The sequence below is a fragment of the Erpetoichthys calabaricus genome, chromosome 5 (genome assembly GCF_900747795.2).
Source record: "Erpetoichthys calabaricus chromosome 5, fErpCal1.3, whole genome shotgun sequence".
Taxonomy (NCBI): Eukaryota; Metazoa; Chordata; class Cladistia; order Polypteriformes; family Polypteridae; genus Erpetoichthys; species Erpetoichthys calabaricus.
The window spans coordinates 84,972,148-84,986,043 of record NC_041398.2 but is presented as its reverse complement, the minus strand read 5'-3'; the positions used below and the strand labels follow the sequence as shown (position 1 = coordinate 84,986,043).

At 34.5% G+C, this 13,896-nt stretch overlaps 1 protein-coding gene across 2 annotated transcripts in view; it reads left to right on the top strand.

The window, feature by feature from the left end:
* cpz (carboxypeptidase Z) overlaps positions 1 to 13,676 on the top strand; it is a 35,168-nt gene extending 21,492 nt beyond the window's left edge. For both annotated transcript variants that reach the window (XM_028801726.2, XM_051928666.1), the window contains exons 8-11: positions 380 to 515; positions 3,241 to 3,380; positions 12,486 to 12,585; positions 13,253 to 13,676. In XM_028801726.2, the coding sequence (XP_028657559.1) occupies positions 380 to 515; positions 3,241 to 3,380; positions 12,486 to 12,585; positions 13,253 to 13,605 (729 nt within the window). In that variant the 3' untranslated portion in view covers positions 13,606 to 13,676. The remainder of the gene's footprint in view (positions 1 to 379; positions 516 to 3,240; positions 3,381 to 12,485; positions 12,586 to 13,252) is intronic.
* Positions 13,677 to 13,896: the final 220 nt, after the last annotated feature.

The following is a 13,896-nucleotide window of genomic DNA, read 5'->3' as shown; positions in this document are numbered from 1 at the left end:
ACAAGTAATAGCAAAAACCAAGTGATGCATAACCACATTTTATAGAGATACCTGATAGTCACAGTTTTTTTTTTGGAAAAGCATAAGAAGAATTCTGCTTTTTTAAGAACAATTTATAAAACACAAATGAGAAAAAGAAATGAGCAAGAAATGGAACAAGAAATGAAAAGCCTTTGTATAGTTCAAATTATACCATTTTTTTGCTTCCCTTCTACTGCAGTGCTCTAGTGTGAATTGTGAAAGAGTAAATACATACTGTTACATACTATATACAATTTAATTTATGTAATGTGTTGTTTTTTGAACAAATGCATCTTTATATAAGTTTTAAATCTGAACTTTCAAGTTCTCACTTTATTCTCCAATTTCTTTTGATAAGGTGTTCAAGCTTCTAGCCCAGTCATATGCTGATGCACACCCAGTTATGTCACAGAAGTCAATAGACAGATGTGGTGGATCCTTTGCTGATAAAAATGGCATTATAAATGGTGCCTTGTGGTACAGTTTCCCGGGAGGTAACCGACTTGCAATTTTTATATTTTACATTAAACACACTGTAGTAACTCTTCTATGTTGATGATTACTTTCCAAAAATACAGTTTTCATAAATATATGTACAAGATAGATAGGGTATATTATCATGTATCTGCCCTAATATGCAGTCTTAACAAATGAGATCAGTGATAGAAGTAGATCTAAAAACATTTATCTTATGCACAGAGCAGACATATTCAAAATCCCTAGATATTTTAAAAAGTTAAATTAAAAACAAATACAACAGTATATGGTTTTATCGTAACCCTCCATGCATTAAATATAAATTCCAAAGTACTACTTATTAAACAGAACATAATTCTGTTTACTTACACAAATAAACACAAATATACTTGATTAGATGTATATCTAAGCATTTACTTATTAATACTGAATCAGTCGACAACAATAAACTGACTAAATAAAATATTTTAAAATAATAAAAAGTTAAAATCATAATTATAGAATATAACTTACTGTAGCTTTCTGAAACATGAAAATAGGAAAATAAACTGTTTTTCCATTTCTCATTGCTTTCCTACGTGAGACAATCAGCAATAATATGCATTTTGTCCATGGTATGTTTAAACGTACTAATACATTACTAGTTGGGTTTTTATTTAGAATACCTTAGAGAACATGGATGGTTTCATGGTTTTTCTGACCCTCTCCAGAGCCATGCTTGTCAGGCAGCTTGTAATGTCTGTGATCCAGCAGCTTATTGGGGTCTCTAATGGAAGAACCCTCATTCTTTGAGCATTCTGAAAAAAATTCTCTTCCAATTTTTCTATTGTTTCATTTTTTTCATTTTAGCTGGCATATTGCTCTCCATACTTAAGCTTTGGACTTAAAGAGATGATGGGTTGTGGAATGTCCATGGGCACTCATTTTCACTATCTCTCATCCATAGGTACACTAATTCCTTTAATATCAGTATTGCAGCTTTAAAGCTTTTCCCCTTTATGAAAGTTTTATGAAAATACATTTATTTTCACTCTTTACCAAGGTTGAGCATCCCTAATCCGAAATGCCCAAGACCAGAAGTATTTCAGATATTTGCATAATGCATAATGAGTTACCTTGGGGATGGGATCCATCCATCCATCCATTATTCAACCCACTATATCCTAACCACAGGGTCACGGGGGTCTGCTGGAGCCAATCCCACCCAACACAGGGCGCAAGGCAGGAAACAAACCCCGGGCAGGGCGCCAACCCACCACATGGGATCCAAGGCTAGACATGAAATTCATTTATGTTTCACATACACCTTATACACATTGCCTGAAGGTAATCTTATACAATAATTTTGTACAAGGAACTGTACTGTAGCAGCATACCTGGAACAGCTGATATACAACAGCAACACCAAACAGTGAGAGGCTTGCAGTCTCCACCTATGATGCTTTTGTTTGATTAAAAGGTTACTGTACATAAAGAATATACAAAAAACACCCTGAGTAATGCACACAGGCCTGGCAGTGACGATGGTTGATAGTAAACTGGTGCCAACAAAGTGTCAGAGACAATGTTCCCTCTTAGCAGTGGGGGTACTGCACAGCACTTTTGAATTGTGCCACTAATCTCCCTCCTGAACAGCAGTTTAGAAGTGCCACACAGATGTTATCATGTGTGTAATTTTCCAATTGTGGCATTATGTTGGTACTCAAAAAAAATTTACCAATTTTTGAGCATTTCAGATTTTGGAATTTTCGGATACTCAGTCTATATCTTAATATAACTTTACCATTTATCAGTATGATATTGTGATTGCAGGTAAATTATGTCATTTTTGAGCGCAAATGTCTTTATATAGAATACAATTATTGAAAAATGTAATATTATGAAGACATTTTGTTGTATATTAATGAGTTATTTATGTGCATTAATAAATTTGATCTTTGCTGAGTTTCCTTACACTATGTTCACGTAACTACAGTACATGTTCATTTAAACACAAAGACATTAGCCTCCATTTTCAGCAAAATGGAAACTGAAAATGCTGTCTGGAGCCATATACTTTTGAAAATGCCATCTCTAATTAGATCACAATTTGTTTCAGCTTATTACATAGCCCGTCCTTGATTGGATCCTGCTCATTACAAGGTCTGATTCCCAGACTGGTCACCCTTCACAAAAGAAAACCATATCCCAACATAGCAGAAATAGAGAAATTTGCTTACCCATATGCATCTAAATTGCATTTTGTATAGCTTGAATGAAACATATTTGTGCAAAAGGCAAGTAATATAATGGTTGATAATATTCTGTAATAAATTCTGTGGCCGGCGGCATTACCATGCTTTCAAAGTTTTTTCAATGTGGACATGCCCAGTGTAGACAAACATCTACATCATATGTGTTTTCAGTTATTTTAGTGTAAATGCAGATACTTTTGTGAACAATGTGAAAATACTATTGTGTAACAAAATTGGTTTTCATTACAAAAAAATAGTTTTTAATTGAAAATGTAATATTGTGGATAGCCTTAATCCTGAATTGAAATTTATACACAAAGTGAGTATGTGTGTCCTCATATGTGCTATAATGTTGGATAAACATTTTTGATTCTGTTCCACCCTCAGTTCTTTTGTAATAAAATTTATTTTAGTTCAGTTACAAATCTGACAGTTTGTCAATATCTTTTCAAGAATATGTGTTATTGTTGCAAGCAATGAACTAAACATACTTCTTTTGCATAAACAGGAATGTCAGATTTCAACTATTTGCACACCAACTGTCTTGAGATAACTGTGGAACTTGGCTGTGACAAATTTCCGGGAGAAGAGGAACTTTACACAGGCTGGCAGGAAAATAAGGAATCACTTTTAACATTTATGGAAATGGTATGTTATGTTAATGGCAGACAATAATATTTTGCTTTAATTTTCTGTTAGTCATTAATTTATACTTGGCCTATGCTTTTATAGTTTTATAGATAATTACAGTACTCATTAAATGCATTATATTAGCAGGATAGTTCCCTAAATACTATGAAAAACACTGCTGGTAAAGTAAATCTTGATTATTATAAAGTTTTAATAGCCAAAATGTTTGTCATGCCCTCCATTCTGTAAAACCTAGTAAACTAATCTCACCAGAATTTTTCTGCAAAGTTTGCAAATTCAGAGAAAGCAGCCCCTATTATACTTGCACATGGCAAATCCTAATTTACTTTTAAATGAACTTAATTTATGATTACACAACAGAGCGGCCTTACAGAATTGAACAGGTGCATTATTGAGAAGGACAGTGTCAAAGAAAATGTACAATTTCAGACTACATAACCGCTTTCAATGTTTATTTTTTCAAAGTTGGCCTTTAGCTAGCTGCAGTGCATACAGTCCTCTCTATGTTAGATTTTCAACATCTGAAGTGCTGCCCTCAGATGCTTTTTTTAATAGTTGAAAATGCTTCTATTCAGTAGTACAGGGCCACTGCATGCAGAACATGTGGAAAGATCAGTGAGTTTTCTTGAAGAAGCTTTTTCATTTGCTGAATCTAAATTCATTCCCAGTTAATCTGTGTAGGGGTGAATGAAGATGTGTGTTATTTAGTATGCTCGATTGTTTTATTGTTGTTAGGAACATTATGAAACCAGGGATACTACAAATGCACATGCCAAATCTTAAATACAGTATTTGTTAGAACTGAAATGATCTTGGTTTAAAGATACACAGGTTATTAATTTAACTTACACAGGTTAGAATTTGCATATATACAATATAACAAATAAACATTAAAAGCAATAAGTCCACACAATGTTTATTTTTTGTCAAGCTGTTAATTATATTTTTCTAATTTAACCAAATATGTACAGTAAATTGTTGCACTTAAGAAATATTTCTAGCAATGTGACCATTCAATACTGTGACATCAAGTTGCAAAGATGTAAAAAAGAGAGTTGTGAAAAATGACACATTTAAGTAGCACAATGTTTCAGAATATTTTTATACTAGAATACAGGTAGCAAATGTTTTTAAAAACTGGATATGTTACAGATCACATTTGAGGTATCATACAATAGACCCAAGTGGTTGCTTTGCAGATGCTTCACTGACTTGGCCATGTAAGAGCAACTGTAACCTTTCACCTAAAGAGCAAATTCAGTTTGTCAGCTACAAATTTTGCCTAAAAAGACAATGACAATTGGAATAAAAATAATGTTCACAACAAAAAGAATTTGAACTACAAAATTGTTTATGTAAAATGCAAAAATAATATTTCAAGATCTTATTACTTTACTTTTGTGAAGGACGTAGCTCAATACCATAATAAAAATGATCAAAATATCGACATGACAACATTTGATCAAAGCTGCACTAAACATTTGATTGAATTGAAAACTTTTTGTACAGCAAGTATTATGAAAGTGGTTTTCATTTGTGTCCTGCACTCTTTTAGAATAAACTAATCTTAAATATTTCTAAGTGTAAAAGGATAAATTAAGTTTTGAGTTTGATAACTTACAAGTGATATTTTTTTGGAATAATGTCTGAGCCATTACAATCAAATACTTGCCCTTATCTATTTTATTGTTTGTGTTTCGTGACTAAATTTCTAAAGCACAGAAAAAGCGAAACCTGCTCTTGTAGTCAGGTCAGAGGTTACTCCAAGCAGTAAACATCAGACTAGCCTTTTAATCCTTCTCCTTATATTTCCTAATTGTTCTTTTTTGGTTCCACATTTGCCACCCTTTTCATGGTCTTTAAGATTTGCAGCCTATTCCGCCATCCTTATTTTACTTGTTTATAATGTCTTCTTTATTCTGTGTCAGTCCATTTCCTACACACTGTGTCTCAAATAACCAAAATATCTGGTCTTTCAGCATTTCTTTTTTTAGCATGGTATCACACTTTATTTACTTTTTGTTCTTCCTTTTTTGGAAATACATTCTGACACAGCCTTCTCTAATCTTTACTTTTTACATAGAGCACACAGTCAGAAGAATTATGTGATTGAATTGCTGGACATGGGTGCAATGGTTGCTGTACCAATCCAGCTCTACTCCATTTAATTAGTATTTTTTAAAGCAAAAGTCCAAAAACAAACAAATTTGCCCATGCTATGTTGGCAAAAAATTTCTCATTTTTACACAAAACTTGACTGTAGATAGCTCTGTCTTTTTCCTTCTATGGGTCAAAGGATAACCTCCTGACTTTGTTTGCCTGCCTTTATGGGTCCGACCCTGGGAGACTGGAACTGACACTGCCCTTTGGGAGTGAGGCTTACTGTGGAGCAAACAGGAGATATCAGTAGCAACTTTAGCAACTTACCAGAGCCATCCAAACAATCCCAGTGCACACATGCAAGACACTTCATTGCCATTAGCTTCGAGCCTCTCTCGGTCTTGGAATTCTATGTAAAAATGGTTAACCCCAAAGTGTCTCTCGCAACAAGCTGTCATAATCCAATTTACAGCATTAAGCTCAAATAATGCAAGGGAAAGAATTCTGCTGCCATCTAGTGGATAAACTTTTGCTGCAAAAGAATTATGGATATTTCTATGCCTTTTGCCATTCTGTGGTAACTTATCAATATTAATGAATGGGGTGGGGCCTTCAACCAAAACACACAATGATGTGTAATTGAAAAGCTTCAAAGCCAGTTTTAGAACAAACAGAAGCTCAACCAATATTTGAATCATGCAATAGTGATGACAATGTGACTTGGTCATTAGACGTTGATAGTGAAACTGAAGCATACAGCACTGTACAACCAAACTGCCATGATATGTCTTGTAAATTTGGTTTTTTGAAGGTTCACAAGGCAAAATAATTGATATCAAGTGGAAAGACAAGAAAGTCGTTAGCCTCTTAAGCACTGTTCATAAAGCAGCAACTATCAATGTTCAGGTTAGGGGAAATGTAGAAGTCATTATGCCTTGCACTGTGGTAGCCTACAATAATACAATTGTGGCATCAATCATGCAGATCAGGCACTGAGATTCTGCCTTCTCATATGCAAGAAACTGAAAAAATGTTACAAGTAAATTGTGCAAAAAAACATGCTTCTAATGTCTAGATAATCAACTTTGGGCTGTGTGTTAGTGACTGTTTCAAAACATGTCACACAGAGAACAGTATCAAATCTGCATCAGTACAGCAGTGGACACTAGACATACCTTTCCTACTGTATTTATATTGATGTTTTGGTATTTACATGTTTCTATTATACATATTGACATTTTTCTTGTTGAAAAAAAAAAATCAGCGTTTTTGGCTTGATTTTCTATGGGTAAACATAACGCTAAGGAGGATGAAGTACATTGAAAACAATTAATATTAACTGATTCATTTGTGTTATCTTAAATGACCAGGTCACTTCAATTTAAAGTCTTGTGGTGAAAAATGGGCTGAGATAATTGGTTACAGTGCTGCATTATTAAAATATGATTTCAGGCCTACTAATATTAAAGGCAAGATTTACGTGTTGTGAATTTTTCAGAGAGCCACTAGCACTTTATGCACAATAATGTTGACCACTACAGAGTATAACCCTGATAAAGATAAAATCAAGGCAGAGTCGTCCTATACAAAGACCTTGGTCATTATAACCTTGAGCATGGGAAAGGTGCTATATAAATAAATTGTATCATTATTATTATTATTATTAAATACAAGTCTGAAGTGGTGCAGTGGTAGAGCTGCTGCCTCGCAGTAAGGGACCTGGGTTCCTTTCCTGCGTCCTCCCTGCGTGGCATTTGCATGCTCTCCCCATGTCTGCGTGGGTTTCCTCCAGGCGCTCCGGCAGTCCAAAGACATGCAGGTTAGGTGCATTGGTGATCCTAAATTGTCCCTAGTGTGTGTGTGTGTGTGCCCTGAGGTGGGCTGGCATTCTGCCTGGGTTTGTTCCTGCCTTGCGCCCTGTGCTGGCTGGGATTGGCTCCAGCAGACCCCCGTGACCCTGTGGTTAGGATATAGCGGGTTGGAAAATGACTGACAAGTCTGAAGTGTGAATGAATACCTGTTGCTAAGTCTTGCATTTTCTAACTTAATCTGTGATTAGATGTGGAATTTCCACCCACCCTTTCAAAGCCAAGAAAACTAGCAATATTTATAACTGATTGGAAGATGATATAATTTATTATTCTGTAGCAAAACTATAGTGCTGACATAAACACAATATATGAGGGGGTACTCAAAAGTAACCAGAATTGAAAAAAAATTGTAATAATTTTTACTTACTGAAACTTTAGTATCCTTCAAAGTACTCTCCATGTGAATGAATCCACTTGTCCCAACGGTTTTCCCACTGCTGGAAACATTCTTGGAATTTCTGAAGAGGAATGTTGTCCAATGCTTGCAGCAATTTTTCTTTGGATTCCACCATGGTGCAAAAATGTTTTCCTTTGAGTTATTTTCTCATATGCAGGAACAAGAAAAATTTGCACGGAGCAAGATCAGGCGAGTAAGGAAGGTGATAAGAACTCCAAGACACACAGGTCAATTCAGAAATCTCTTCAATAGTCTGATAATGATCTTCATAAATTGCACTGCGAAAGTTTTCAAGATTTTTGTCATTTCTAATTGCGGAAGGTCGGCCAGATCTTGGTTGGTCTTCAAGTGACATTTCCCCTTGTTGGAAACACTAAAACCACTTGTAGACCTGTGTTTTACTTAAAGCTTCCTATTTAAAAGCAGTTTCAAGCATCACTACAGTTTCAGCAGCTGTTTTCCCTAAGAGAAATAAAAAATTAACGTAGGCTTGCTGTTCTTTATAATCAACCATCAAAAAAATCGCAGAACACATTTAATAAGCACCAAGAAAAAGCGACACGGAATACCGTATGAACAATACAGTGCAACGCCACTTGGCAGACTGCCACAGAATACTTTAAGTATGCTACACCTAGCGGCAAAATTAGCAACTAAGTCTAGATTGTGCATCAGGTACAGATTCCAGTTATTTTTGTGTACCTCCTCATATATTTGGATTGATTTTATTATTATTATTAAGTTTAAGTAACTGAAGAAGTATTTGTATTTGAATGTTTTTCTCTTGTTTGAATGTATTTTTCCTGGCTGAACCACTGTTCACTGCCATCTATCGATAAGTTTGCAGGTACATTATTGGCCAGTGTAGGGAATGTGTGGAACCAAATGCCTTACAAGCACACCAGAACAAAATTATATTACTGCTGCCACTGCTTAGTTGTCTCAGTGCACACTGTGTAACCAAAACAGATTAAGTGGTGATCATAAAATACAAAGCTGTTTAGTTTTTAAAAACACAGTACATTGCAGAATTCACATTTATTCATTCAAAAAACTTAGTCTCACTGCAAAATCTCAGCCACATCTGTCCTTATGCATACTTGACTAGGTAGAGTCATACATCAAAAGGAAGGTAATACGCTTTGCCCTGTTTAAAATAAAAAAGGAGTTAATAAAACTTTTCTAAAAAAACATTGAAGCTGGAAGATCACAAAAAGACTAAACTTTACTACATTTCATAAAGTAATATTCACTTTTTTTCTAAAAACTTTAAGGGGTCATTTCATATCCATGCAGAACAGCTACATTTTGAGGAGTACAAATGCCCATTGTGGTGAGTTTGCAAAAGTAACAAATTTCAAATATTTTACAGCCTTCCTTGTAATAACTATAGTTTGATTAATGTCCTTGCTAACAACAAATTAATGAATAGGCTTACCAGGGCCCATGTATTGCAGGATTGTGCCGATAGTGACGAGAAAAAAGAAAAGATGAGGAAGTTAGATCATCATTTTCTAAGCACAGTTATCTGTCTCATGCTTTATTGTAACTAAATCACAGCACTCAGTCTCTGCCTACAAGGTGAGGGCAGTAGTTTCCTACTTTGTCATCATCAAGTGACTGCAAATTGAAAAAAGACTTTTTTGGCCACAACAGCCAAATAACTGCTTTTGCTAGAAGATCATTTTAGGTATGGACTGTTAATGTTGATCTCAAATCAGACTCATTTCAGCCTTTCTATGTAAAGAAAGAGAAGGCCCAGATTTGTAAAAAACAAATATAAATGCTGGTAGGATATAATAGTTCAGCGTTTGATTGCCAGCTTACAGTGCCTGGCATAAAGAAATTTGTAGTTGCATTTTTTCACCGTTATTTTTCATGAGCTTGTCACAGATCTAAATTGCAGATATGTTTAAGACACTCCCATTCTAAATTATTAGTTATTGTTGACTTGTAACTTTAACAGTTGATTCAAGCACACATTTTTTTGCTACTCACATACTTGTGTAAACATTACTGATATTACTTCGGTGTGACTATGTATTTAAATTATATACTTCTATTTAGTAGGCCTATTTAGCTTGTACATACAGTATGTAACCATTAACACTTGTGTGCCATGTGCCATGTCTAAATGGCTATTTACAATAAATGTAATAAACTGGCCACAGTTGATTGTTGCGTATGTTGTTATGAGGATTTATGGTTCAGATATAATGAGTCAATTGCATTTTTCACGGATGGGATGATCCTGAGATGATCCTGATCCTCTTTAGAATGTATTTATGGTAACCATACTACTTCTTGAGTTTAGCATTGTTTCAGTGGGCATGTCAGTTGAGAATTAACAAAGGATCAACACTAGCTGTGTACTAATACTAAGAGCCTCTGCTGTGTGAATGTTGGAGTCAGTTTCGTGGAAAAAAGGTATGTACTAAACTTAAATTACCCCTAATGGACTTACTGTTGAAGTTCATGAAATAAATACCTCACACATCATACAGAATGTTATAGACATAAAAAAGACACATTGATTCTTCAAACCAATTACATAAACTGGACCCAATTCAAAAGAAGTAAAAACTTATGACAGACACTATATGGTGACTGTTCTGATTTGGACTGAAGTGTATCGTGGTAATTAATCAATCTCAGTTAACTCTGTGTAAGAGAGTGGTAAAGTGATGCTTGTAAAATCTATTATTAATCAGTTTAATGTGTGCTGCTGCTTAATAAAAAAATAAGGGTGCCTTATACATTGACCATTATATTCTTCAACATTGGCAATAAAAGACGATGCTAGTTTCTTCCATGCTGCCTTCCTTCTAAGCACAGTTGAAGTATCTTTTCCAGTGTCCATCAAGTCTGATATTAAATTTTCCATGTACCAAAATGACCAGGGACTTGGCAGCTACTTATTTGAGCAGATTTTCTGTATTATCTACTAAATTGAAGTCAAACAAAGGGCACAATAAGGTAATTCTAGCAGTGCGCAACTGTTTGAATTCTTGTCATGTTATTATTACTTTCCACATATTCCCTTTTTCATTTCTTGTAATTGGGTCCTTACAGAAGACAGGATTTCTTGATAATTGTGCCTTTTTCAGTGAAGCAACAATACAATATTTTGACTCTTGATCTACTGGTTAATGCTACTCATTATTAAGGGTCAGCATACTGTAAATTTACAGACAGCTCAAAGATTACAGCAATTCCACAAATAGAAACAAAGAAGCTAATATAAGGATTTACATATTAAAATGTACGAGAGAAGAAACTAGTTTAGCAGAAGCAGAAGGAAAGATGGAGAATGGAAGGAGAAGATACTTTGGAACAAAGCAGTTTATTAGAAAGTAAAAAAAAAGTAAGAAGAGGCAGGAATGTTGTAAACCTCACAAAGGTCACAAAATAACCTTCCAGACATTAATGAAGATGGCAAACTGCATATGTAGTTTTAAAACTGAGACCAGAACGGGCAAGGTATTTTTTTTTTTAATTTATAGAATACACTTAACTTTAGAACACAGTTTTGCGCGGCAAATGCATATATACTGTACTATGTTAGTGAAAAAAAAACTTTGACTTGAAAAATAGAGAAGTTATCCTTTCCATCTTAATCTCATAAGTGTAAGTGTCTCACAGGTGTAAGGTCCCAAGAATATAAAAAAACTAGGGGGCTCTGCCCCCTGCTCACTTCACTCACCCACACCCGGGTTTGGTTTACCGAATATACAATTTAAAGAGATTGTTATTTTCATGGGAATTGTTACATATGCATTATTTTCACTTTTACTTTAAAACTTTTGTAAAAAATAATACTTGTCCTTTATTTTCGGCCCCGGGCATGGTTAAATCTTTCTCGCAGGATGTATAATGCTGCTTGTGTTGTGAAGGGGGGGGTGGCGGCTGAACACACGCTAAGGTAATGCCATTGGATCATCTGTTGTGTTTCTGCTGCTGCTGTTGGCGAGCTGCGTTTTCTGCTTGTTGCTTGTGATTGTTTTAAGAGCTGGGAGCACATGATGTCTGTCTGCCAAAAGCATTCCAACAACTGCTTAGTTAGATGTCTGTGAACTTGTTCTAAATGTTGTCTCACTGCCTTGTCTTGCGTGACATTAAAGTGTCTCTCACGGGACGTCAAATTGTCTTCCAAGAACATCACGTCTCGTCTCCCTAGTCTCCCTCCCAGGATTTTTTTTTATAATACAGAGATGTATGTATTATAATTATTTAGGTCCCTTATCATATAGCATTTACTGGAAAGGACAGTAGCTGATCAGGAGTGTGAGTTGTTAGTATTGCTGCCTCTCCACTATACAATCCATGGTTCAAATTAATGCCCAGTCAGTACCTATGTAGACTTTGCACTTTCTTGAGTTTTAAGTTCAGCTCTCTCTGACTCTATACTGCAATAAACTAGTTGGGAAAATCAATGAAAGCAGCCAGTCAAAAATAGATACATAAGGATCAGCAATACTTATATTACCTGTGTAATTATAATATTACATCATTATGAACCTTTCACAATTTGGAAAACTCTTACAAGCAGAGCAGAGGAGTGACAAATGACAAAATGTGTATTTTGAGTTTTAGTAAGGGTATATAAGCAGGCAAACGTGAAAAAGAAGACATAAAAACAATAGTGCTGAAAAGAAGAAACACACTTCTCAAAAGAAATTTTGCATTTATTTTCTGAGTAATTTATGTGGTAATTCATTGTTTTTTTTATTTAAGGTTCATAAAGGAATAAAAGGAATAGTAAAGGATGAAGCAGGAATAGGTATTAAAGGGGCACGTATTTCAGTTAGAGGAATCAGACATGATGTCGCAACAGGTAACTTCTATGATTTTCTACTCTAAAGTATCATTTGAAACATTTAATTTTTAACTACACATTAGAAAATAATCAGCTACTTTTAGTTAATTTATACCAGATGCTCCCAGAATGGAGTATTAACTTAAACAATTAAAGTAATGCTCTAAATATAATGTAGTTAAATATGTATGCCTAATGCATGCATTTACGACATGTTTAAAAAACATAGTAAAACCAACTGTAGAAACCATTTAGATAAAATATTTTTAAAATGCACAGTATAACACGTATTTACTGTAATGATAGTTGTTTTACAATTAGCTTTTGAACAACTGACAGTGTTCACTACGAATAGTTTTGTAAAAGACATCATTGGTGGATTCATTCACTTTCTTGTATCCTTGTCTAGTATACTGTAATTCTTTAAAATAGATAATGAATAACTGATTTAATGCTTAAAAACATACGAAAACACCTAGCCAGCACTTAGTTTATTTAGCGAAAACTATATACACACTGAATGTATTGCAATTGCAACATAATTGGCACTTACCGTATATACTCAGAATTTAAGATGAAAAATTATCTGGTATCAAACTACATACAAACATAATCTTTTATGTTATTGTGCAAAGGGAATAAGTTATTGATGCTGTAATATTTAAAGTCTTTGTACCTATTTTAGCTGAAGATGGAGATTATTGGAGGATGTTGCCAGCAGGTGTCCACATAATTACAGCTTCTGCAACAGGATATTCAAAGGTGATGAAGAAAGTTAATTTGCCAGCAAGGCTTAAGAAAGCAGGGCGTGTGGATTTTATTCTAAAAGCTGACGTGGATGAACCAGGATTATTTGTTAAAAACTTACCCCAGGATACGTATGATCGATTTGATCCTTACAATCAGTTTGACCATTATGAACGTGGTGCAAATCAAGAACCTGGAGAAGATGAAGAAAGAGAACAAAAGCCATGGTGGTGGTCCTATTTTGCCTTTTTAGGCAATAATGCTCCAACTTGGCTTCTAAAGAACTTTTAATCCATAAGATTATTTTTTTGGTTTATTGTCCTTCAAAATTTTAATAAAGAATACTGGCAAGTATGAATAAATCGTTTACTACTTAAAAATGTACATCTGAAAAGCATGGCATTTGCAGGTCAAAACTTTGACAGATACCAGGCCTTGGCTCATTTTCTAAATACAGAGTTCTCCAGAGTTGGTAACTGTAACATTTCACAGTGTGCCTTGCAGTTTCAATTTATATTTTTGTACAAATGTAACAAAATTAATAAAGAAGAAAATTAAAAAAGTTTGTTTTTGAGATACCAT